Source organism: Perissodus microlepis, chromosome 6 (assembly GCF_051167445.1).
Source record: "Perissodus microlepis isolate ML-2025 ecotype Zambia chromosome 6, ASM5116744v1, whole genome shotgun sequence".
NCBI classification, from domain to species: Eukaryota; Metazoa; Chordata; class Actinopteri; order Cichliformes; family Cichlidae; genus Perissodus; species Perissodus microlepis.
Genome location: NC_140466.1, coordinates 19,533,580 through 19,558,308, shown reverse-complemented (window position 1 = coordinate 19,558,308; position 24,729 = coordinate 19,533,580). Strand labels below are relative to the sequence as shown.

The 24,729-nt window shown below is 41.1% G+C and overlaps 2 protein-coding genes across 5 annotated transcripts in view; one reads left to right on the top strand and one right to left on the bottom strand.

Annotated features, from left to right (window-relative positions):
• Positions 1-8,635, bottom strand: part of apbb2b (amyloid beta (A4) precursor protein-binding, family B, member 2b) — a 54,666-nt gene extending 46,031 nt beyond the window's left edge. For 2 of the 4 annotated variants that reach the window (XM_084931349.1, XM_084931352.1), the window contains exon 1: positions 8,487-8,635. The gene's annotated coding sequence lies outside the window, so the exon portion shown is untranslated. Of the gene's footprint in view, positions 1-7,963; positions 8,245-8,486 lie in introns of those variants that run through there. The other 2 variants (XM_084931351.1, XM_084931350.1) reach the window with 2 other exon arrangements.
• A 3,146-nt stretch (positions 8,636-11,781) lies between these two features.
• Positions 11,782-24,484, top strand: haspin (histone H3 associated protein kinase). Its single transcript, XM_084931348.1, has 16 exons — positions 11,782-12,231; positions 12,654-12,812; positions 12,977-13,132; positions 13,792-13,929; positions 14,034-15,732; positions 18,063-18,207; positions 18,336-18,487; positions 18,625-18,810; positions 19,223-19,308; positions 19,483-19,545; positions 19,634-19,725; positions 20,927-21,006; positions 21,831-21,919; positions 22,098-22,240; positions 22,345-22,447; positions 23,573-24,484. Exons 1-16 carry the CDS (start codon positions 12,074-12,076, stop codon positions 23,772-23,774), a joined length of 3,651 nt encoding a protein of 1,216 aa, XP_084787474.1. The 5' UTR covers positions 11,782-12,073; the 3' UTR covers positions 23,775-24,484.
• Positions 24,485-24,729: the final 245 nt, after the last annotated feature.

The following is a 24,729-nucleotide window of genomic DNA, read 5'->3' as shown; positions in this document are numbered from 1 at the left end:
ACTCATTGAATTAACACCCGTTAGTTACAGCTGAGTAAATCTGTTGGCGTCATGTGTCAGCAAGCGTCTCAACATCCACCAGGCCAGGACACCCCATCTAATGTTTTGGTTAAGTTTTGTTTCAGCTACATACTTAAAATGAGGGAAAATGTGCAGAAAATAGAGAGGTTCCATTTCAACCAAAGTCTCATACATTAATTTGTTCAAACACTAACATCCACCAGATCATTGGCGACCTGCTTAAGCAGCGATCACACCCTGCTATGGACATAGACAGCTGTAGATATCATGGACCATTAAGTCCACTAGAACAGGAATGACTAAAGTCCACTTTAACTAAAGTGCACAGTTGGTGCACTGTATGTCTCCATAGATAAGGCTGTTTTGATCCAAAAAGCTGTCCGGCATGCAGATGTCCTCCCATGTATATAACTATAACATGCCTCTTAGGAGTAGTGTTAGGTTCTACTTTAGCCATGTGCTAAACAAAAGCCAGAAGATTACACCTTTCCAATCAAGTCCTGTTAATCCATTTTGGCTTTACAAGTCATCTGCTATAATATTTCCATTTGGGTGTGCCAAATGGAAGGAAATGCCATTAAAAAGGAGCAGATGTGAAGCCAACTCTAGCCCAAACCAGGTCACTGGTCACCTGGTGGACGTTAAGAGGTTAACCCAGTAAAAATCACAGGTTACCAAATATAATAATATATATATAAATAATAAAAGTTCCAGGTAAAAATGGGATGCATTGGGAAGCTGAACTCTTAAAATTCTGACTCGCTCATTCGCTCTTTCATCTCACTAAATACCGAAAATATCTCTTTGCAGACCAAAAGGAGAATAAATAAAGTGTTCTCCATATTTTTATTTCTGACTCAGGTTATATTTATACTATCAAACCTCATGCTCCTGTCATTTCTTTTATCAATATGAGTCAGCAAAAAGCAAGCACTTCGATCATTAGAGCTTCTTACTACTTCTCACTTGACTGCAAACATTACAGCTGCTTCATATTCTTTTGTTTGGTAGAAAGAGAGGATATTGGCTATTGGAAAGCCACACCTTTCCCCTCTGAAGAAACACATAGAGGGGCGGACAGACATGGCTGTGCACAAAAGGCCTGTCAGATCCAAGGCCAGGGCAGAAGCAGTGGAGAGACTGCATATCCTATATATAGCCGAAATGTGACAGGACATCCGAGAGGACAGGGAAGTCTAGACACAAATGGCACAGCACTTAATCAAACTGTGTGTGTGTGTGTGTCTTCAGCACAGTCTTGTTATCTCACCTTTCATTAGACAGCCTGTGTCAAGCTGTTGCATGATAATGCCACAAGATTGTATTAATATCACAGCCTTGTGTGATCAGATTGGCTGGAGGCTCGGCCTTTATTTGCCAAATTAAAGGGGGGAAAAAGGAAGGAAGGGAGACAGAAAGACTCAGAAAATGAGAGAGAAAGCAACGGGGTACTAGCGTCAAAGATGTGAGGAGAGTTGGTGGATCAGAGCGAGTGACTCATCAGAAAAGGAATGTCCCATCACTGCCAAAGAAACTACAGACACCGTTGCAATGATTGCTCCGTCTCCAATACTTTAAATCACCCCATCTCTGGCTCTTGTCACCTCTTCCTCCTACACAAAGCCTGTCTCTTTCTCCCTCTGTCTCTGTACTGCTTATCGTTGTCGTTTCCCAGCTAAAGCAGGCCATTCTTCTCCTGCTAGATACTGCTTTTGGATGGGGATGACAAAGCTAGCTAAACCACAACTGGTGGACCAGCTCTGAACCACCCCTGTTAGGAGCAAACAGAGGTCCAAGACCGCCAATTCGTTTATTCTAACGAGTGAGTGCAAAGCCAATAAGCAAATTCCAGCACTGTGTGGTTAATCAAAGCGACACTAGACGATTAATTTAAATTCTAATCCCCAATACAAGTTGTTTTAAATGCAACTGCGGTTTTATGAATCACAGTAAAGATATGGAGACGAGGCTGGCACCGCATCACATCCTTACCACAGATGTTCGGTTATTCATACTCCCACCACAGGATATGATGTAGGCATAAAAAACAAAACAAAAAGAAAAGAAAAAAAAAAAAGAACACCACCACAATGACTGCACACATGATTCAACTTTTACATCACCTGTCATCCTGTGCATTCACCACACAGGAATTTACAGGCTCTGCCCTTCCACATCAAGATGGAAGAAAGGGTTCGTGGCAGTTTCACTAGCCATTTCTTCTGTGGGTTTTTAAACCAGTCGAAAAACCCCTACAGATAAAAAATAAACAAAAAACAAAATCAGTGTTGCCTTCTTCTATTCCTGTTGTTCACGAGGAGATTGCAGTGACTCCAGAGTGCTTTAAACAGGAATATAAATGCATGAGGTTGTGTTGGCATCGCAGGTCATACTGAGCGACGTCAACCATAACCGCTGCTTAAAGGAAGCCGCTGATCTTGGCACACAGCTGATGTAGAAAAGACCTAATATTTGGCTAAAACTAGTTTTCTCATACACTTTCAGGGATCAAGTGACCTGCATTATCAAGTGGCATCAGAGAAATAGTTTTCAATTAAAGCATCAGTGGGAAGGTGATGAAGCAGGCCTCGACTATGATCTACGATAAGTCAATTTTTTCAAGAGGCATCCTGTGTCTATTTTACATTTACCATTATGTTATACATTCGCCGTGCATATCAGTGTCACTACTGAACACTGAAAGCAGCAGCGTCAAACATACACTGCCTGGTCCAAAAAAAAAAAAAAAAAGTCACACTAATATTTTGTTGGACTGTGTTAGCTTTGATGACAGCACACATCCACTGTTCCATTATTTCCAGAAACTTATGCAATGTTACAACACTTATTTCCATCTAGACTTGCACTTTTTCACCAAGATCTTGCACTGATGATGAGAGTTAGACTGATACATTAAGTCTTCTTCAGCAAATCCCAGTTCTTCAATGAGATTAAGGTCTGGACTCAATGGTGGCCAATCCATGTGTGAAAATGCTCTCTGAACCACTCTTTGACAGTTAGAGCCCAACGAATCCTGGCGCTGTCAAATATAATTAAAATATCCCTGTGCCACAAATGGATGGAAAAAGCTGGGCTCTCAGTATATTCAGGTAGTCAGCTGACCTTGTTTTCTGAACACAGACCACCTAAAAATTACACTGAAAACTGCAACCACAGGCTTGCATGGTAGGTACTAGGGATGGTCGATGCACCACCACTCTGGAACAGGGCAAATCTGGACTCATAAGACCACGTGATCCTTTTTTCATTCCTCCACAGTCCAATCTTTATGCTCCTTGGCAAACTGAAGCCTGTTTTCCCAGTTAGCCTCATTGATAAGTGTTTTCTTCTGGCTACAGAGCTGTTTGTTCTATCGTTAAATTTTTACAATTTGATTTCACCAAACATATAAATGATCTCCAATCATTTTCAAGATTTGTGCCAATTTGCAAGGGAAACAGTAAGGGCTTAACATATTTTTGCACAAATGTTGTTCTTTATATGTGAATGTTTGGTTCTTTATCGTATCTCCTGGCTAAATGCTTAAAGCAATAATTTCAGCTCTGCTTGCTATTATTAGTGCACTGAAAATATTTTGCTTGGCAAGCCCTTCACGTTTTTCCCCCACCCCTAAAAATTCTTTATGAAATCCAATTACCTGCTAACAGAGGAACACCTGTCCATTTACCCAAGTGGTCCTTGAGACATGAAGTCCAGACTCTCACTTCTATCACTTCTTAATCCTTGTTTAGAGACAGCGCAAATCCTTGAACTTTTTTTAAGTAGGCCAATTTACAGTAGCACCTGGGGCTCTGGCCTTTATAGCCACTTTCATCACATTGTAGCTTTCATATCATATGACTGTGTGTGTGCGCGTGTGTTTGTTTAAAAGCCAAAAGGAGGCGAGAGGAGGGAGAAGGGAACGCCAGACCAAAAGCCAGAAGAAGAAAAAAAACCCTTATGCAGCTGAACTGAGACTGATGGGTGTATACATAGGAAAGTGCAGCCATGTGGAAAAGACAACATCAGAAACAGAAACATATAAACAGGAGAGTCGCAGAAAAAGCCCCCCCCCCTTTCAAAAGTAGAAATCCTGTCCATCCTCGCCTCATCCTCAGGTAATTTAGAGGCAGAATAACGTGCATACTGATGACCCGATCCCGGGGCGCTCTGACAGCAAGGAGACAGTCCATCGGCGAGGGCTGCCAGGAGCCGACACGCTACACAAACAGAAAAACACACAAAAAAAGAAAAGAAAACAAAGCGGAAAAAAGCGGAGGGGGAAAAGGCGGCGATGAGGAGCAAGCATGCGGGCGAAAAGCTGTCAAAAAACAGGCGAGACAGACGGACAGACGGACAGATGGAAAGAGGAGAAAAAAAGGGGCCCTATCATCTGGCTTCACACCCCGCAGGATGAACAGGGCCTCTGTGCTCCTTCCCTGTTCAAACACACCTCACGGCTGTCTGCTCCCTGCAACAACAATGTGCACACACACACACACGCATGCACGCACACACACTGCAGCCTGCCTAACAGTGGGCACAATAACCCTATTGAGAGGCATCGATAGGGGGCTGAAAGTGAAGAGAATGAGATGCTGAAAAAAGATTGACAACTCACACATACAGTCTCCCGGACCCAGCAGCACACATAAATCCACACAAACAAATCGTAGCGTGGTTATCCTGCCAGCATGACAGCCTGGGATGAATCTACTCTCTGCTGTCCTTAATTCATCATTCATCTGTCCAATCTGGTCACACACACCACACACCCACACGACTAAAATCACACACAAACAGTTGTTTGGTCAGGGGCGGACCAGAAGTATTGTTACACAGGGGAAGAAGGGTGGTGGTAGCGGATCTCCGAACTCTTTATCTGATTACTCACACACACCCACGCAGAAACGCTCAGTCACACAAGCATGTACACACACGCACACTTTCACCATGCTTTCTCGTCAGCTGCTGTGCATGACCCCGACCACACACAGACTAACGAGTTGGTGCTGCAAGGCAAGAAAGTCCCGGGATCGTTCACATGCAGGTTTATCGTCTTTCCAACAACTGCACCCATTCTGCTGAGGACTGTGGCTAGCGCGGCTATCGAAACATATTTTAGGCTGTGCTCAAAGCTTTGCAAGGTGACAGCCTGGATTAGGGTCAATCAACCAAATGTGACAAAAATGCCCACCTGAGCCCCTCCATCACACGATTCAAGTATTTTTAATGAAGGCATGCAAAACTTTATCTACATACTAGGTCCTCAAATTTTGCTCTTTTTAAAAATCTTTTTTTTTTTTTTGCATTTTTAACCCTTATAATCCCAAAAGTACAACAACTAGCCACATGAAGGGCTAAAAACAAACAGACCATCTCTGATGTCCATGCATGTTCACTTTATGAGGATTCTGAAAATCTTCTTCAGCACCTAAAGCCATTTGATCAGCTATTATATGGAATATGTGAACACCCTTTCACAGCTACCAGTCATTAACAAAAAAAATGACTATCTCAGAAATCATTTTCACACAGCTTAAGGATGAGCCTGGTATTAAAATACAGGTTAAATTGAGACCTTTGGGAGGTGGTTTAGCTCCCTGGGTTGAGTGGGATACCAATATGCCGCAAGGCCACCACAGATCATTTCCTGCATGCTTTTCACCTTACTCCATCTTCCCGTCCTTTCCTATCTGCCTCACAGAAAAGCAGAACTTCCACATGCTAAAGCTTAATTTGACCCAAGTGCAACTTTGCCAGTGCAACAATAATATATGCTGCAGAACTGATGCTCGAATTAAAAAATACAAAATAAAAATAAATTTGCCTTCAGATTATAACGCTAAGATTTTACCTCACCCTTACACTGGAGTAAAACTGATTTGAAACCAACATTTCATGAAATTATTAAGGGTCAGAAATGCTGAAAAGGTTTTGACATTCATCTCATGTTCTTTGACTGTAAAACTGCTAAACTTCTAAAATCCTGATTCTTCAGGGGTCAGGTGCCATGTGTTGATTCATTTCATATAAAAACGAGACATTACTGACTTGCGCTTGCATTCTGTGCATGTGTCCAAATCGTGCAGCAGCACGCCTTCCTTTGAGGATGAGTTGGCATCTTGAAAGCGAGGCGCTCATACCAAATATTACCAAAGCTAACACAAAGACGCACTCAGGAACAGTCTGCAGTGCTTGGCCCAAAACTCGACCCATAAATGTCCGAGTCACTTTTTCCACACTCAGCAACTCCTGATTGCTGTATAGAAATGCTACAAGAGGGAGGGCAAAGGAGCGAGAGAGAGAAAATGACAAGGGAAAAGAAGGATGAAGCGACGACAGAGGCTGGCAACACAGAGAGGAGCAGAATATAAACCAACTTAACCCAAACCCAAAAGCCCTGAGCAATTAGCAATGACATCATGTACACACACACATGCACTCACACACACACACACACTGCAGAGAAGGGCTAGGTTTGAATGAAAAGCAAGACAGCAGGGTACAGAGGCTGCAAGGATAGCGAGGGAGGCGAGGCAGAGGATGACAGTGCACCATTTCTACTATGGTGGTACAGCCAGTGACACATTCAGTTTTGCAATTGCACAAATTAACTCACCAAACCGACACCGCCACAACCACAGCTTAAAATAGAGAGCACAAGCTGTTTACCAACAAAGTGCTTATAAAAAATTAAAAAAAAAGGAAGCAAAGGCAGGAAAAGGGAGAACTGGGAAGATATTTAGATCAGACTCAAAGTATGCTTTACTCATGAGGTTTTTTTAACATGACTGCACCTTTGAAACAGATACACCAGTAAGTAAGTACCAGTGCAAATGTGATGCAAAACAAATACAGCAGAGCCAGGAGAGAAAGGCTGGCAGTGAAACCTCAATGGTGCACTCTAAAAGAAGAAATCGGGTCCTCTGACAATTGGTGTTATTGTCAACAACTTCAGCCCTCCTTCTCCTCATAGGCTGCAATATATTACATGAACTGTGTCCCAAGCGTTTACAGTCTTACCACAAGAGTCAACAGTGACGCTCCCTCTAGGTGTTTATGCACAATCATTACGTATCCCAAACTCTCACTCTCTCCCCCTCTCTCTTTCTCCTCCCTACCTCTAAGAAAATTAAAACAGGAAAGCTATTCACGTCCTCCTCTAGATTCTTTATATCGCAAAAACATAAACATGCAATTAAGTGGCTCCATGTTTGCATAAAACAAACAGCCGTATCTTCTCGGGGAGCTCTGGCAGAAACAACCAGAGGAAGGCTGGAAATGATTAGCTAGCCACAACCAACCAGGACCAAGCACCACTGCAAGTCCCTGACTGGGCTCCCAGGGGTTTCTGATGGCCTACAGCCCCACACACTATTCAATGTAATATGCCTAAGTGAAGAGAATACCCCCTTTATGCCTGTTTGTTTCACAATGAGCCTTTTTATTACTTAAATTGTTGCTGTAAACAGAGCACGACATGGGAATGTTTCCAACCTCTGGATGGAAACCACAGGACAGAAAACTGGCGCAGGCTGAATTAATCTGTCAGCTAATTAGTTACAAACAGAAAATAATTAATTGATTAAAGATTTAAGCCACTGTTGGAGTGACAGACTGATACTTGTTGGATCAATCATCTTAAATTTAAATGATTTACTATACAACTGAAGATGTGAGGAAGGTCACATTGTTGCCTGATCCACGAATAACTGATAAAAACACCAATCTAGGCTTCACTCCAAAATTTCTGATTTTTTTTTTTTTATTTTGGTCACTTGCCGAAATTAATATTACATCTTACTGACTTAGCTTAATGCACCAAACTGGCTAGTTGCCTCGTATGAAGGTATTTAGGGGTGTGAAGCATAAAAAAGCCTTGTTTTTGTCTTGAGGTTGGCCAAGTTTGGATGATTGGACAGTTTCCCCCGTCTCTTACCTGAGCCTAGGCCCTCTGCATGAAGACGACACACGTTTAAGAGCCGTTAGGTGCCACAAAGGTTATTTTACACGTATGTTGTGTCCACAATCGGACGGTTCTCCTGTTTTTCGGTCCCCTCGACACAGCGGCTGAGTTAAAAAGTCAAGCTGGAGTCAGCGGCAGCTGCCTTGCCCGCGACCGTGCTCCGTTTACGGCTGCGCATTGAACGTGTGACTCCCTGAACGCTGTGTGAGAGCTCGTTCACGGACACCGGGAAAATACGTGACAATAAAGTGAAAGAAGCATACCCTGGGTCCCGTAAATGCCCCCTCCCCTCATCTGCCGCCCCAGCCTATCCCCCTATACCACCACCACCTTCGCCAACCGTTTGTAACACAGCGGGCCCCTCAGATGCCAATCACTGCGTCGCCCGGGGAAGATTACGGGAAAAGTTAACTCCCGTTTTTCATTTGAACGAGACGTAAAACGACCGCAAGTCCCTGCGTTGAAGCGAAATTTATCGGCATACCACATCACTCACCTCTTCTCCTGCGGGTTCACGTACTCCTCGCAGAGCTCCTGTCTTTTTTCTCTCTCTCCACCCCTCCGTTCTCGGATTGTTTCCCTTTTCTCCTCCCTCCCAGATGCCGCTGGTCTCCGGCAGGGGGGACCGGGGGACGCTGCTCCGGAAGCAAACGCTCCTCTGTTTTTACTGCCCACGCAGAGAGCGGCTCAATATTAGCGCTTTAATCTGTGATGCCTGCTGGCAGCTTTAAATCAAGAGGTTTCAGTAGGAAAGATGAACTGTTGGTTAGGAAAGCATTGTCCAAAAAAAAAAGTGACAATGAAAATGTCGACAGAAAGCATGATTATTCCTAACACACGAAATGGGAAGGAATACCTGCAGAGAATAGGTTAAAATGTATAATATAATAATAAGCAAGCATAATGTGGAAATTACTGTATAAGCAGTACTGTGCAAAAGTCTCGAGACATCTTAATTTCTTTCTGAAGATCTTCCAGAGTTTTCCTTTGGACATAGGTTGCTTTTTCACTATTTTTTCAGTTCAGATCTTGCACCTGAAATTTTTCAGAGTTTGTTTGTTTGTTTGTTAAGACACTTAACACATCTTTAGGTACACACAATTTGTTCTCATATCTTTAGTTGAAGTCATATAAAATGCCAATTGGGGCTTTATATAGCTTTATTTTTCAGCACGACAAGCATCCCAAATACACCGCAAATGCAATAAAAGCACACTCGGATAGAAAAACACATCCAATGAAACTATCAGCCAAGGTTTGGCCTCCCCAGAGCAAAGACCTAAACACTATTAAAGTGTTGTGGGATCATGTTGACAGAGAACAGAACAAAAGGCAGACAACATCCAAAGACAAGCTTTGAATGTCCTTCAAGAAGCCTGGAGAACTAAGACTACCTAAAGAAATGACAAGAAAGCTGCCTGAAAGAGTTGAGGCTGTGCTGAAGAATAAAGGTGTCATACCAATTATTGACTTTCAAGCTTATTTAAATTGTTCAAACTCTGTTTTTGCCATATATACTGCATTTTTATGTACGTTTGCACATGTTGGCATCAGAAGCTGGTTTTCCTTACATGCACAAACAACCAGCACTTCAACGGCATCTAAGTCTGGACCTTTGCTTTCGACTATACCATTTTATAACATCAGTTTCTTCTATGTGGAAATGATAATTGTTTAAATGAAGCTACCAGCAATTTCCCTTGGACATCTGCAAGCACTGTTAGATACATTGTGATCCGCGCTTAATAGTAGGTATTAGAGTCTTCTCTTTAAAAAGCTCAAAAATGTCTACTGCTGCTGTGGCCTGATTTGACAGACAAATCAAAGAGGGCTTTGATTTGTCTGTCTGTTTTCACTAGCAAACTACAGATTTGCTCTAATGCTCTGTGAACAGTGAAGACTTTCTCCTTGCAGGTCATATTAGTGGCAAATCCATGTTATTGTAGATTCTTTTCATTTTTACTAGATACAAACACTTTTAAGCCTCAAGCAGTCTGCTCTTGGGCTGAATTTTATAGGTTGTTTGAAATCCTCAGCTCTTGGAAATTTTTGTTTGTTTATATTTTAAATCCTTTCCCAGATTCACACACTAGCTTTATGATTTTAAGGTATGATAAAGTTAGGGGTGTACTTACCTTTTCTATGTGACTAAACTGTTATTTCATTCTTTTCAACTGTGAAAATAGTACAAAATGTCAATTGTATGTGTCTTTGATCCCCTTATCCAAGCACTGGTGCATAAAAAAAAATCTAATATTTGCTTGTTCAAGTATGTTCAAAAGGTTAACTATTACTGCAAGTACAGTGTAAATAAACCTGTTGTACTGATAATAAGCAAAACTGTGCAACAGTTGAGCCACAAACAAAAACTGACTGTGTGAAATGAACATACTTATATGTAGGCTATACCATTTTGGTTTTGGCAAATTTTAAGACACAATTCATAATATACACAAATGAATGCCATATAAGATCTGGCAACAGTGCATATTTAGTTAAGGCTGAAAAATATAATACATAAGCACATACACAATTTTTAAAAAAAAAATCAGTTCAATTCAATAAAAGTTAAGTGGGCATAATCCAGTTTAGGCTGGAGCCGTGTTGGGTCTATGAAATGTGGAGCTTGATGTATGCTGGAGTTTATGTTTGAGTCAACACGTGAAGTGAAATATTTCTGTATTTAGAGGATTTAACAGGTTGCTTTTGACTTTTCCTCTGCTGCTATCAATTGGTCATGATAACATTTACAAATTAAACATTTCTATGAGTTGTAGTTTGCAGTGAGCGCTTTATGTTGCACCCTTAATATGAATAATACAAATAAAGACAAAACTTTATTTTATTTATTTAATCATAAAATTAATATGGTGTCATTCAGCATAGACCAAATTTGGGGAATATTCTTTTAAAATGATGACACCTGGTGGTAAAATCTACTTACTACACTGTGTGTGACGTGGTACTTAGGCATTTTGAATTAGTCCAAACTAAATCACATAAATGGGTCTTTATTCTAAAGTTATTTTGTGACACACTGTGTCAAGTATTTATAACTGATCATTTGATTTCACAAAGGAAGTAACGTTTACATGGTTAACAATAAAATAAAGTAATTTTGGCGATTTTACTAAAAAAAAATCTAAACAAACAAATAAACATCAAAGTGGAAAAACGGAAATATTATTTATTTAGTTTAGCAAATATTTATGTTAAAAAAATCTACTGTCAGCTTTGAGGATTAATAAACAGAGACAATATGTTTTTCCACTTCCTGTTGGGGGAGCAGTAACTAACTACCCAACAGCAACATTTAACTGTTTGGGTGCAAATGATGATATATATTTTTTTCTTTAATTAAAAACCCCAGTTGGAACTGCTGGCATGGGCTCCAAATCTCCAGTAGCCTCCATTACATGAAATGTAGTAAGTGTATTTAAGCAATGTAAATCTAACTAATATAAGGAAAATATTTACTTTCAAGATGAAACACGGGTGAATCTGTGAATCATATCTTACACATATCTCTCATGAGTGATATCACATCATTCCCGTCACAAGATAGAAGCTACATTCAGTTTTTGCAAAGTTTGTTTTATATATATACTATATTTATTTATTTAAGTTTCACTGAAATTAAAATGTTTTTTCCACCACCTGGCCAAGAGGACAGCAAAAAGGAAAAATTGCAACAAATATAAACGCCTGCTGCGATTACTCCAATCCTCCAGGGGGCGCTGTGATAAAGCCACCGAACAGTTGCAGACCAATCACCGTTTTCCAGCAGTTTGAACAAGAAGCGGGTTGGATTATTCCGATTTATTACAAGACAAGAAAACGATAAAGCTAGCAACCATGGATACAGGCTAAAACTGTTATTACGCTTGAGTTAGTTGAGAATTAGTTCTTCGGTTACGCTTTATTAAAATCATTGTAGTGGTTTTGTGGTTTTGCACAGTCAACGGTCGATATATAAACCTGTCAGACTGTGGCTTACTCCTGTGTGCTCCAGCCGCGGTAAATCTCCATTTGTAGTTTATAAAAGTTTTACCTTTTGGCACGGTTGTTGCTGGGAAGTCAAACATGAAGCCAGTAAAGCCGCTATATCTGAAGACGTACGGGAAACAGAGGCGGAAGGTGTCCGCCTGGATCTCACCTGAAGACCGCAAGCAGGCCTTCGACAGCACCCCGTCCTCCTCGGATGTCTCCGTCTTTGAGCCGTCCAAACCTCAGAGGATAAGGTATGTTTATAATTTTCTTTACTAAACCGTCTTTTCAATATTTTCTCTACATTATGGATCACAAAAACTGTGCAGCTACTTTTTAGTTTTAGCTTATAAGAAATATATTATTGGTGTGTATGGAAGCCACAGAAATGCCAGTCCATACAGTCACATATCTGAAGTCTTTAGTTATTAATATATTTATAAAGGATTCGTTTTATTATATTTTTACTATATGAAAATATAGTTAAATATCTTAAATACACCAAACTGTAGCTAATTACAATAGTGGCAAAAATGTAGAGTAAATCAACAGTTTGTACATACATAACAACCCCCTGTGGACGTGTGCAAAGTACAGTTTAGTTGTCAATCAGAGTTTCCTGCTCTGATTGTGAGCCTGACTATCTTCTTTGCTCCATCTGCTTTTCATTTAACAGGGAGAAGAGCACCAACGCCTTGAGTGGCAGAACCGTTCGTCCTGCCAAGAAGAAAGCAATGCTTTGTCTGACTGAGAAGAGTGTGGATGAAGAGGACACGAGCAATGAGGAGAACACACCTCCTCTCCCTCCACCTGCTCAGCAGAGCAGGACAGCCAGGTCTGTGAATATTGTAATAAATGGTAAATAGCATTGCAGTCACTAATACTGCATTTGAATTATTTAGATTATCTTAGGCTAGAAAAATATCCTTGAAGTAGTTTGCTTTTTTTTCGTTGTATTGTATGTGTGAGTGGTCCACACCATTTCTTTCCCTTCCTTAGAAAGAAGAAGAGTAGTGTGGCCAGTTGTAGAGCAGTGCGTCCTGCCAAAAGAAAGACCATACGTCGTATAACGGAGACTAGCAGCGATGAGGAGAACAGCAGGATGCTCGCTCCACTTCCTCCTTCTGTATTAACTCAGCAGAGCAAAACAGCCAGGTCTGGGCATTTAAAAACAACAACAACAAAGCAACAACACATTACTAAAATGACAACGCATGTTGAGAGTTTTGGGGTTCTATTAAATATAACCACAACTGTGAATGTAAGCAGAGGTTTGACATTTCTGGCAAACTGAAGGCTGATCCAACCGTTTTCAGCAGTTCCTGTGAAATGTATTCCAAAAGCTGCAGTTTGCAGAGTCAGCTCTTGGGCTGCTTGTCTAAATCAATATCAAATGTAAAAAAATATACTGACAATTGCACTTTGGCTGCTCTCAGAGTTTAAACAGATGTCTCAAGTGAAACTTACTTTTGCAAGAGCAGTCCCAAAACAAACTCAAATTTATAATCATACAGAGAAAAACATCTTTACATTTGAGATGCTGGAGCTACTTTTTAAATTATTAAAAAATGAGTTGTGAGTTTTTTATCAGCAGGCTTTTTGATACAAAATGTTTTACATTACTTTGACTTGTTTCTGCCTGACTTCTCTCTTTTTACTCTCTTTACTCTCTCTCTGTTTTACTCTCTACCTCAGCACTTTCAGCGTTTGGTTTGCAGTGAGTGACTATTGTTAGCCATTCACAACTTTTAGAGCATCTCTTTTGCATTTATTTGTCTGTTTGTGAAATGATTTGTGTTTTTTCCCGTTATCAGGACGAGCCGGCTTGTGTCTGGACACAGAGTTTTGATGAAGCGGAGGGGCCAGCAGGTTCCTGTCACCACGGAGAGTGAGGAAGAAACGTCTGCACCAAAAGGCCACAGAAATTCAGATAAAATGAGGACAAACTCAAAGTGAGCATTCGTGTCTTTAAGACCTCTGTTAAAAGCCTGAACAGAAATGTCATCATTATTTGCTGTAACCATTAGCTCTAATCCTCTCTTCTCCTGCTTTCTAGTGTTTATCCTTCTTCTGCAGGCCGCTTTGTAACCCAACGTAGACGAGCCGCTGCGATTAAACCCAAAGTCCCCAAAGCATCTGTCAGTATACTCAGCTCCTCAGATGACTTCACTTCTACAGCCTTTCCTTACAGCAGGCCTTCCAGGAAAAGAAAACTGCCTCCGGCATTGGGGCCGTCAAGTGCGGAGAACTCTATGAGCGCTCCCTTCCGAGAGATATCTCTCAACGAGTTGGCAGATTGCAGTCTCGGACCCTGCCCCAGGAAACCTATCTTCTGCTCTACACCGTCAGCAGGATCCTTCAGCAAATGCGGGAAGCTTAAACCATTTTCAGTCAACAATCTGTCCTGCACTCCTCCATCCATGTCAGTAGACGGCATAGTCTCCCCACCAGATTGTTCGCTTCACTGCCAGCAGACAGACACAGACCTACCTGACCACATAGAACCATCTATTGATTTATTTTCAGAGCCTAAGAGAAGAAGTGAATCAAAGTCTAAAAATGAAGGCGAATTACAGAGTGCAAATCTGCTGTCTGCAGACAGTGGCAGCAGCAGTCAGTTTGTATCTGCAGCAGCAGGAGGGTTAGATTGGCTGATCGAGACACTGAAGGAGAAATGTTTGTCCACACGCTGCACCGTGCCGCTGGAGAGATTAGACTTGTTCGCTGAGCTGAGCTGTGAAACAACCTACTCATCCTGTCTGGGACATTCAAGCTCACTGCACAGCCGACAAATAAACAAACAGCCTGTGGACAGCAGTGAAGCAGTCGATCTGTCAGAGTCTTTAAAAGCATCGTTTTGTCTTCATTTATCAGGTACAGTCAATAATATCTGTAATAGTTTTGACCAAGAAGCTTCAGTGAGTCAGAGTTGCAACACTAACATTTCTCCATTAGTTAACTCTAAGCAGTCAGCCGAACACTCGACCGCATCACCTATGGAGCAGTCAGAATCGGTACTTTATGTTCAGTCTATTCATCACACAGACAGTAGCTCTGAGATTATAATGAGCACACATTTGGAGTCCAGCAGCACCGTGCAGACAGTGGGAGGCGAGGCTATAGTGGCAAAGAGTAAAAGTCTTACTAAGAGGTGCTCAGTCCAGATGAAGAACCTGGTTTTGTCACAAGAGCAACTAAAAGGCTTCTCAAAGCAGACAGAGGAAGATTTGGGTAAGACACAATCAGCCAAGACAGAATGTGCAGCAGATCTCACAGCAGGGCTGAAGGAGAAATGTCTAACAGATAAACTTATTGTTGGGATAAAGAGAGTAAATTTGTCACTGAAAGAAATTATGAGGCCCAAAGGTGCTCTGCTAAAACCAGCCGGAGATGTGCCCAACTCAGCTAGTGACGACCAGACAAAGACGGACCACTTGTCCGAGAGCGATGACAGTAAAGAGACGACTGCCTCGAAAGCCAGCGTGAAGAACGGACGTTTGACTACTTCTGAGGATGAGACCGCCTCAGACAGAGAAGTTGTAAAGAAGAGAAAAAAGATGCCCGTGGCTCAGAAGGAAAAGAAACAGCGGAGTGCATCCACAGACCGCCCTGGGACAACGAGGAAGGCGTGCGTGAGCGGCATGAGTGTGAGCCGCTGGAAAAACAAAGGCAACGGCAGCACGCACATGATCAGGAGCAGGGCTGCGGACTGTAGCATCAATGAGATGATCCCCTCACAGCACAAGCAGCCAAAGGTAAGAATCAAATTCAGAGTAACAGAACAAAGGACGGTATGTTGTATGTTCAGCAGCGCTGGATGGATAATGAAGGTGATGGTTAATGGGTTCATTGTTGAAGTTACCATTTAAGTTGATGCTTTTGCTTTTCTGTAAATCCCTCCAGTCAGTTTGCAACAAATGATGCTGACTATTAGTTAGAGTATTAATCAGATGCAGCTGCACTAATTAACCTGCACATTTGGTTTCCCGATGTCTTGATGGTAACAGGTGAACAAGTATTTGTTACTGAGCCACAAGAGTTGAGGCTCGGGTGTGAAATTTATGGTTTTTAGTAGGGCTGGGCCATATCATACCGTTCACTGTAATACCGGTATAATGTCGGGCAACGATAAGAAAATGAAATATCGCGATAGAATATGGGTAAAACACGCATGCGCAGTGCCTTTGTTTTCATACGCACATGGCGGAAAAAGCATGGCGGCGACGCAGAATGACAAGGGCGAAAGTGGATCGTTAAAGGAAAGGATGAACCAGAATTGGTTTGTAAAAATGCTGCAACTTCAGTGGTGTGGAATTGGTTTAGCTTTCGTCCGTCAGATACACAACAAAGCACTATTTTTGGTAGAGCATGCTAGCGGGCCGTTGTTATTACCGTGTTGTTTGGAAAATATGGCACACTTAAAATCAATCCTTTGATTTTTCTGAAAATCGACAGTGCCCCTTATAATCCCGTGTGCCTTATGTATGAATTCTGGATGTGTTAACTGACCTCGAAACGATTTTATGTCGTACACGGCGCTTGAAAATCTGTCAAATGTTTTAGTACGACTTTGCTAAGCTACGAACCCGCACCGCTTGATGGACTGTCGGAGCATTACGGCTATCGTAGGCAGGAGCCTCGCAGAGTGATACGTACTGTGCTTCAACATAATATGTTGTGTGTGTGTATAACCTCTTTTTAAGTTTTGTGGATATTATACATGGTTATGCTGAGGATATGTCGGCCAATTTCCACTGGAAATGCCTTTTGGTTAAACTGTCAGCAAGGATTTTGCATTTGCACTGTTAAATTTTTATATAACTTTAATGCACATAAAAAAAAAACAGCTGCTTGTTTAAGTGACAATACATTGATTGATTTGTTTTTTTGCATGAATAAAGTTGTGGAGTTGTAAAGTATTTTGTCTAGTGTCAATTATATCGTCAGTTATATCGTTATCGCAAATTTTCAAATCTATATCGTGATAAATATTTTTGGTCATATTGCCCTGCTCTAGTTTTTAGGGTTATTTTTTAGCCATATTTTTTTTATCATTAACTCGGTTTCCCTGGGCCTTTTCCTGTGTGTTATGGAAAATCTTCTTCTTTTTTTGGTACCAGTACTGGTTTTATTATGTTGTATTTATCCAGAGTAATAGTGGATGTACTGGACAAAGGATGTTGAATATGGAGCTTCCAGGTAGGAGGAAAAGAGGAAGACCTCAGTGAAGGTTAATGGATGTAGTGAAAAGAGGACATGCAGAGGGTTAGTGTGACTGAGGAGTGGAGATGGAATGAGATGGAAGCAGGTTATCGACTGTGGGAGAAGAAGCCGACTCTGACTGAGTTTAGAGGGGAACTTTTTGACCCCATCTTATTTTACACAGACACACACACACACACACACACACACACACCACTCAATACCACTACAAGAGATAGAGGGGGTGTCTGCTCTCTCAGCCTGTACCAGAGTTGAGGACTCTGCAAGGACCTGCCAAATTTAAAGTTAAAACATGCCAACGAAACTAGTGACCAGATAATTATTCTTGATGTTGAACATGTGGTGTGACAAAAGACTCTAATTGGCTTCCAAGTTTTCTAGCTTACCAGTATCTCCTATTTTTGCACTCAGTGTGCTGCATTTATAAAGAAATCCTGCATCTCACCAACATCACATTTCTGGTGATGGGTAAGCATATAATGTTTAGGTGCTCTCACACTGTAGCGAGCACAAGCTTCCATGTAGCTGCAATGTAGTTTGATTATATTCAAAGGAAGGCAAATGTCCATGCAGCCAAAATCTCCAAAACTGGGCAAATTAGCATGAAAATAATCTATCTATATACAATTTGTGGATGAATTGTCCCTTTAGTGCCACAAATGATTACTTCATTTGATCTCCAAACCTCAAAACTATGAAGCTATTGACTTGTCCTGTAAGTGAAGAAGCAGAATATTTCTGATCACAGAGCAGATCTGTGTTAACTCTTAAGTTTTTCTGTCACGATCCACTGAGCACTAATTAAACATTTAAAGGCTTTTAAGTCATTTAACTTAAAGCCTGTTGTATGTGCCATATGTAGGAGTTTTTGGGCTCTATCATGAATTTCTCCACCCCGGTGAAAGCAAGTCGGCTCAACCTCTCATCCCTGCTGGCTGATTTCACACCAAACACGAAAACCTGGAGCCGGATCAAAGCCGCCCTCTCTGTTCATCGCAAAGGCTTGGGTAATGATGTACACTCTGGTGTTTGGATTTTAAGCTTTTAGTTTGACTTTGAGAGTCCTTACACTCTCTCTCTCTCTCTCTCTGCCCCCCACCACCCCCATCCCCACCCCCTCATTCCCTCTCCTTAGTGCTGCTCACTCCGAGGAGTTTACGTCTATCAGCGTCGGGCTCTTCTGGGAGGACGGACACTGCTGATCTCAGTCGGGATCTCTTTACCACACCCTTACGGACGCCACTCCCCAAGCGGCTCCGGTCACAGCTGCTGGGCCAGCAATCCCTGGTATTAAACACACATAAGTTATATATTCAGACTTTCTGTTGGTTTCTCTGCACTTTGCATTTGGGTTGTTAGACCTGATGGCGTGACATCCAAGCTGTGGATGCACGTAACCTCCTCCCACTTGTCTGTTGTTGAAGGTTTGTGAAGACGCAGACCTGTCAGACGCAGAGAAGGTGTATGCTGAATGTGGCCAGCAGCGGCCTCTGCCCTGGGAAGAGTGCATTCTCCCCCAGCGTATGAAGCAGTGTCTGAAGATTGGAGAGGGCACCTTTGGGGAAGTCTTCTCCACCAACAACGAATCAGGAGACACCGTCGCCCTCAAAGTAAGCACATTTGAGTGTATGTGAACAACATGTTTTAGAAGTGTAGCGTTGACTGAGCTCTGTTAGAGAGTTACAGCTGTGAGTTGTATCAAAGAAGGTAAATATTGTGCATTGTTTTTCCTTTTCTGGCCCTTTTCTGATCCTGAGCTGGTCTTATAGTTTTTAAGTAGTAGAAAAGAACTAAAAGGGAGCAAAGATACTTCAACATGACGCTCAGGAGACCAAAATGAATCAATGAAAACACAAAGGGGGCATTGATGATGGCTCAGAACTAAAAGGACAGGGAACAGGCCAGTAATTTGTAGTGTAAACCAATTGAGTTGTAATGTGCTTCAAAAATAAAACCACTAATGTTACTGAAAAAACTGCAAACGTTCAACACAAGAAGTCCCACGCTGGATTGTATTTTCAGATCATTCCAGTAGAGGGGAGTGAGAAGGTGAACGGAGAGGACCAGAAGACCTTTGGAGAGATTCTCCATGAAATTATTATCTCTAAGTAAGTAACCGCAGGTACACACTGCTCACTATATGCAGTCCATTTGCTGTAATGCTAGAGCTTATAAGGTCTGTATGTTTCAGTACAGTGATACCTAATGGTGAACCACATCAAAGTACTCCAGCTGAACAGCTCTAATGAGCAGTGTTTGTGTGTTTTGTTTTCTTCTACCAGGGAGCTGAGCAGCCTCAAAGAGAAGCAGCACAACCAGACCAATGGTTTTATTGGACTCAAAGAGTAAGTATTTTCTTTGGTCTTTTTTTCTGTTAGTGCCTCAGTAGTTTTGAGTCTTAATGTGACTTTGTGTCTATTTTTCTCCCCATAGTCTTCACTGTGTTCAAGGCTGCTACCCTGCAGATTTCCTGAAAGCGTGGGACACATTTGACCAACAGAAAGGCTCAGAGAACGACAGACCAGGTCAGTGAGACAGAGCTCATTATAATTTATTCACAAGAACATGTTTTGTGTATTTCTTAGGGTTAGGGGTTAACTTACTTCTATATTAACTTCTCTCTAACTAAGATTCAACTTGGTCTGTGTTTTTAATTATTAATGCTAAAAAAGTTCTTGCCCAACTTGCTATGTTTTTTTGTTGTTGTTGTTTGTTTGTTTGTTTGTTTGTTTTCTTTATGACCAGCTGTACATTTATAGATTTTAATTTTTTTTAGTCACACCTTAATTGTGGCACAGATTCACCAAAATGCTGGAAACTTTCCTCAGAGATTTTGGCCGGTTTCCACATGACATCATTGCATGGATGCTGTAGATTTATCAACTGCACATCCATGATGGGAATCTGGTTTTACCCCATCCCAAACATGATCTATTAAATTCAAATATGGTGACTTTAGAGGCTGTTTCAGTTCAGTGAACTCATTGTTGTGTTTAAAAAAACAAAAACAAAACAGTTTGAGATGATTTGAGCTTTGTGACATAGTGTGTATCCTACTGGAAGCAGCCATCAAAGATGGGTACACTGGTCAAAAAGGGATGGATGTGGTCAGTGGTGTTTAAATGATGCTTGGTAGATATTAAGTGGCCCAAAGTGGCCCTAAAAAATGCCCCCCACATCATTAGATCAGTGCTCCCCAAATCACACAACACACCACCAAATAAAAATGTCACAAAAAGCATATTGATAATTTCCCCCCTGCACACCAGTCATAGTGGAATTGGGTCAGTTTTTCCCCAGTGTACTTTTTTTTTTATCTGCTTTTTTCTGACCACTACTCGTGCTAGGGCCTTCATCAGGGTTGGATTTTTCTGCAGGACCCAGGTCAGATCGACTTGGCTGTTAATTAATTTCTTCTTTGTCTTCTTCTGTTTTCCTGGCAGTTGGTACCCATTTAATTAGAGCAGGTAGTTGTACTGCCCTCTAGTGTAAGAGAATGTAATTGTTCTGCCTGTGTGTGTGTGAGTGTGTGAGTGATTACAGTTAAATATTTGTCATAGATTTTTAACAAAACAAAAAACAAATTTTTGATTAAGAAAATAATATAAAGCCATTAAAAAAATATTTTAGACTTTCTTTCTAAGATAGGGTCATAAGTGAACCCACTCGGTCCCTAAAATAAGCAAATCATGTGATTTGGGTTTCTCTTTTTGTGTCTTTGCTCAGATTTCTTTGAAAATGACCAAATATTCCTAATCCTGGAGTTTGAGTTTGGCGGCATCGACTTGGAGAACAGCAACGGAACGGTAGGGATCAAAGCTTTCCCCGTGTCTTTGTGGAAATGTTGAGCTTTTATCTGCCACCTCAGTGACTGTTCAGAGATACAGAAGGTAAAGCTGGTAGCCTGGAGAAAAAACTACTTTTACATTGGCTGAATGTAGAAAGTACACAAGCTGAAAGTGTCTGTGGTCAGTTAAAGCGCTTTGTATTCAAATTGTCATTACTGAAGATTAAGCTAAAAAGAAGCCTTTGCTTATTTCACGTTCACACTCTCAGTAAAAATGTTTTTAAATTTTAATGACGAGAGCGGCTGAATAAAAATAGCAAGTTCTTGAGTTGAGTCATTACAGCTTAATGTCAGCCAGACCATAAATTACTGCACGCTGGAGGTAATGAGAGAAGATGATGAACATCTTAAAGAAATTATTTGCTTCTGAAAATTCTTGCGGACTAGTGTTATCTTTGGCACGGCTGGACTTTTTCTGGCTTCTAGAAACTTAAATTGCTGTTACACAACATTCACATCTCATCTCCCTGCAAGGTTTTATGAATATTTTCTGACTTGAGGTCTTACACATGCTGAGCACCTTCTTCCTGACTCTGACGTCTGAATGTGTCGACATGAAGACGACACATTCAGACGTCAGATTCAGGAAGAAGGTGCTCAGTGTGTGTGGCACAGGTGCTCGGACCTCATGACCTGTTTTGTTTTTTGCACTTTTTCTCACTGCACTGATTATCGGGTGAATTTGCAGGGATGTTTACTCGTGGGGAAATTGGATGCCTTGAATGTTGCACTTAAATAGTCTAAAAGACTTTGTCTAATTTATGCTCTTGTTGTGTTTTCAAGTTGGCATCTTTAGCGGTGGCGAAGAGCATCCTTCACCAGGTTACTGCTGCCTTGGCTGTTGCTGAGCAGGAGCTTCACTTTGAACACAGGTACTGACACACATTGATAAATTACAGCACCGACTGACAGTTTCCCAAGAAGACGCTTACAGATGCAGTTTGTTCCCCGCTAACAAAACAAAACCCTCTAGTGTTTAGAAGGAAACTAACAAATGTTCAGCTGGAACTCTAGCTCTAACAGTTTAACCCTACACACTGTTCATTGCAGGGACCTGCACTGGGGAAATGTGCTGGTCAAAACAACCAAGCAGAAGACGGGGAGCTTCCTCATCAATGGAACCACCCACTCTGTGGAAACCAGAGGGGTGCTGGTCCGCATCATTGACTATTCTCTCTCCAGACTAGAAATCGGTCAGATATTTTTCTACTTGCTTACTGTCATACTTTGAATGGATTGTGTTATACACATAGTGAATATTACGTAGTGGTTCTAAAATGTTGCTTTTGTGTTGTAGATGGTTTGACGGTGTCCTGTGACATCTCAAATGATGAAGAGCTCTTCATGGGACAGGGAGACTACCAGTTTGAGATCTACAGACTCATGAGACAGGAAAACGGGTCAGTCCATTAAGTGATCAAGCATCTATGTGCCATGTAACAGGAGTCTCTGTGCAGTAAAGGCTTAAAGTCTTTATCTCACTCTATGTCTCTGTATCTTTCTATAGCTGTATCTCTATACATCTATCACTGTGCACCTACTAAACAAAACAAACTAGAATAAAAATATACAGTAAATGTTTTTAGTTTTTGTCCAGGTCAGTTTCATCATACTTTTCAATCAAACCAGAAAGAACGAGTGATTTGTTCATTTGTCTGAGACTGAGATGCTGACATGGAGTCAGTTCTTTGTGTCCTGAAATAACGAATACCACCAACATTATAAATGAACTTAACTGAAATGAGGAAACAAACCTGGAAACAAAATGAAACCAGTGATACTGTTAAACTTGAACTGGTAAATTATAATTTTGCTTTGCTATTATGTAGGATTTCTTTTTCTTTGATACACTCATAAAAACATGTTTGTAATTATGTCAAATTTAAAAAGAAAGGGAAAAAAAGCAGTGAGGCGAGGTTACATAATTCCCTGTGAATCAGGAGGTCAGGACATTCCCTGCCGTTGGCCTTTTCTCCAGAGCACAAATGTCAACCTGATTTTACGTCGTGGGCCACAGACAGCCCACTTTAATCCTAAGTGGGTCAGACTGCCCTGTCTGTCACTGTACAGAAGTTTAACTGCACATTTAATCTCAGAGTGATCTCAATATAAGGGAAATGATGAGAGTATTCTGTTTTTGATTTTCTTTAGACTCAAATTGTGAGAAATGTTTAAAACTACAACAAAAAACCAAACAATTCTGGTAGCTCATTGCCCACACAGTCCTGTAATTATAAGACTAAAAGTTTTTGTTAATTCACAGAAAAGCTGTGGAGAAAAAAAAATCCCTCACATTTTATAAAGCAGTGCAGCGGGCCAGACTATTAGGTCGGACTGGCCCCTGTGCCCTATGTTTGACAGCACTGCTTTAGAGTATCGGTTCACACTGATGATGGAGCCGTCTCAGAAATTCACGTGTCAAATATGACACTCTTGGCATTGTTAAAGTTCATGACAGCACAGTGAGAAATGCAGCATTGTTGTTGATTTATTGATCCTCTCATGCTGTTTGTGTCTTTTATCAGAAATAACTGGGCTGCTTACCACCCTCATACCAACATACTGTGGCTCCACTACCTTTGCTCCAAGCTGCTTTCTATGAAGTACCGCGGCTCAGGGGGGAGGACTGCCAAGGACGTGCGAGAGGAGCTGACTGGTTTCTATGACAATGTCCTCCAGTACAGTTCAGCCACAGAGGCGTTGCGGAGTTGCCCCATGTTCCAGTAGCACGAGGATTCAACGCAAAGTGTGAGGAAACTCACACAGAGAACATTTTTAGCACGAAGGGGGTGCAATGTTTCTTCCCGCTCGTCCTCTGTTAAGTTAAGACGGTGTTCCCAGTTGACGCGCCGGCACAGAAGAGTTACTTAGAGTGTAGTGCAGACAATGCTGTCATAAAACAAGGCTCATTAAAATGACTGAAGATTATATATTGGTGGTCAGTGGAGCTTCTTTATGTTGTTATTCTAATAAATCCATTCACTTGTTTTTTTGCATCCCAAGTATAAATTTTGAAAAAAATTATCATGATAAATTTTTCTTTCTTAATCTTGTAGCAATGTGGTTCAGTGTTTGCAGTCTGCATTGCTTCTTAATCTGTTACTTGGTGTAAATTAATCACTACCTTCTACATGGCCAGGTTTCAGCTTTTCTTTCATTTTTTTTCTCTGGTTAATGATGAAACGGTTCACAAACATGTGATGTGATTTCATTTGAAAAGCAGAAGGGCCACAAGGGGAAATAGAAGATTAGATCTCAAAAATATGGTATGTAAATGTAAACGGGACATTTAACAGGTAAATCTGGCAGAGGATTCACTTCTGTGTGAAGCATTATAATCAATAAATGCACATTTTAAGAGTTCGGAATGTTTTTATATAAAATAAAAGTCTGTAAGAAGATGTAAAAATTGAAGCATGTTAAGTTGATATGTTATTACAGCGTACCAGGGTATTTAGATTTATAATTGTTTTAGTATGGTCGTATATAATAGTAATCAGAACTGTCACCTCACAGCAAGACGGTTCTGGGTTTGAATCTGTCAGCGTTTGTACGTACTCCGTGTGTTAGTTTTCTCCAGGTGTTCCTTCCATAGTCCAAAAACATCCATCTTAGCTTAACTGATGATCCTAAATTGGCCGTGAGTGTGAATGTTAGTCAATGGTCATCTGTCTCTGTGTAT

Excerpts from the sequence above, each read along its gene's own strand:
- haspin (XM_084931348.1), top strand. The coding sequence starts at position 12,074 with ATGAAGCCAGTAAAGCCGCTATATCTGAAGACGTACGGGAAACAGAGG. Across the intron at positions 12,813-12,976 it reads CAGCAGAGCAGGACAGCCAG|AAAGAAGAAGAGTAGTGTGG; the intron begins GTCTGTGAATAT and ends TCCCTTCCTTAG. Across the intron at positions 19,309-19,482 it reads CATGAAATTATTATCTCTAA|GGAGCTGAGCAGCCTCAAAG; the intron begins GTAAGTAACCGC and ends TTCTTCTACCAG.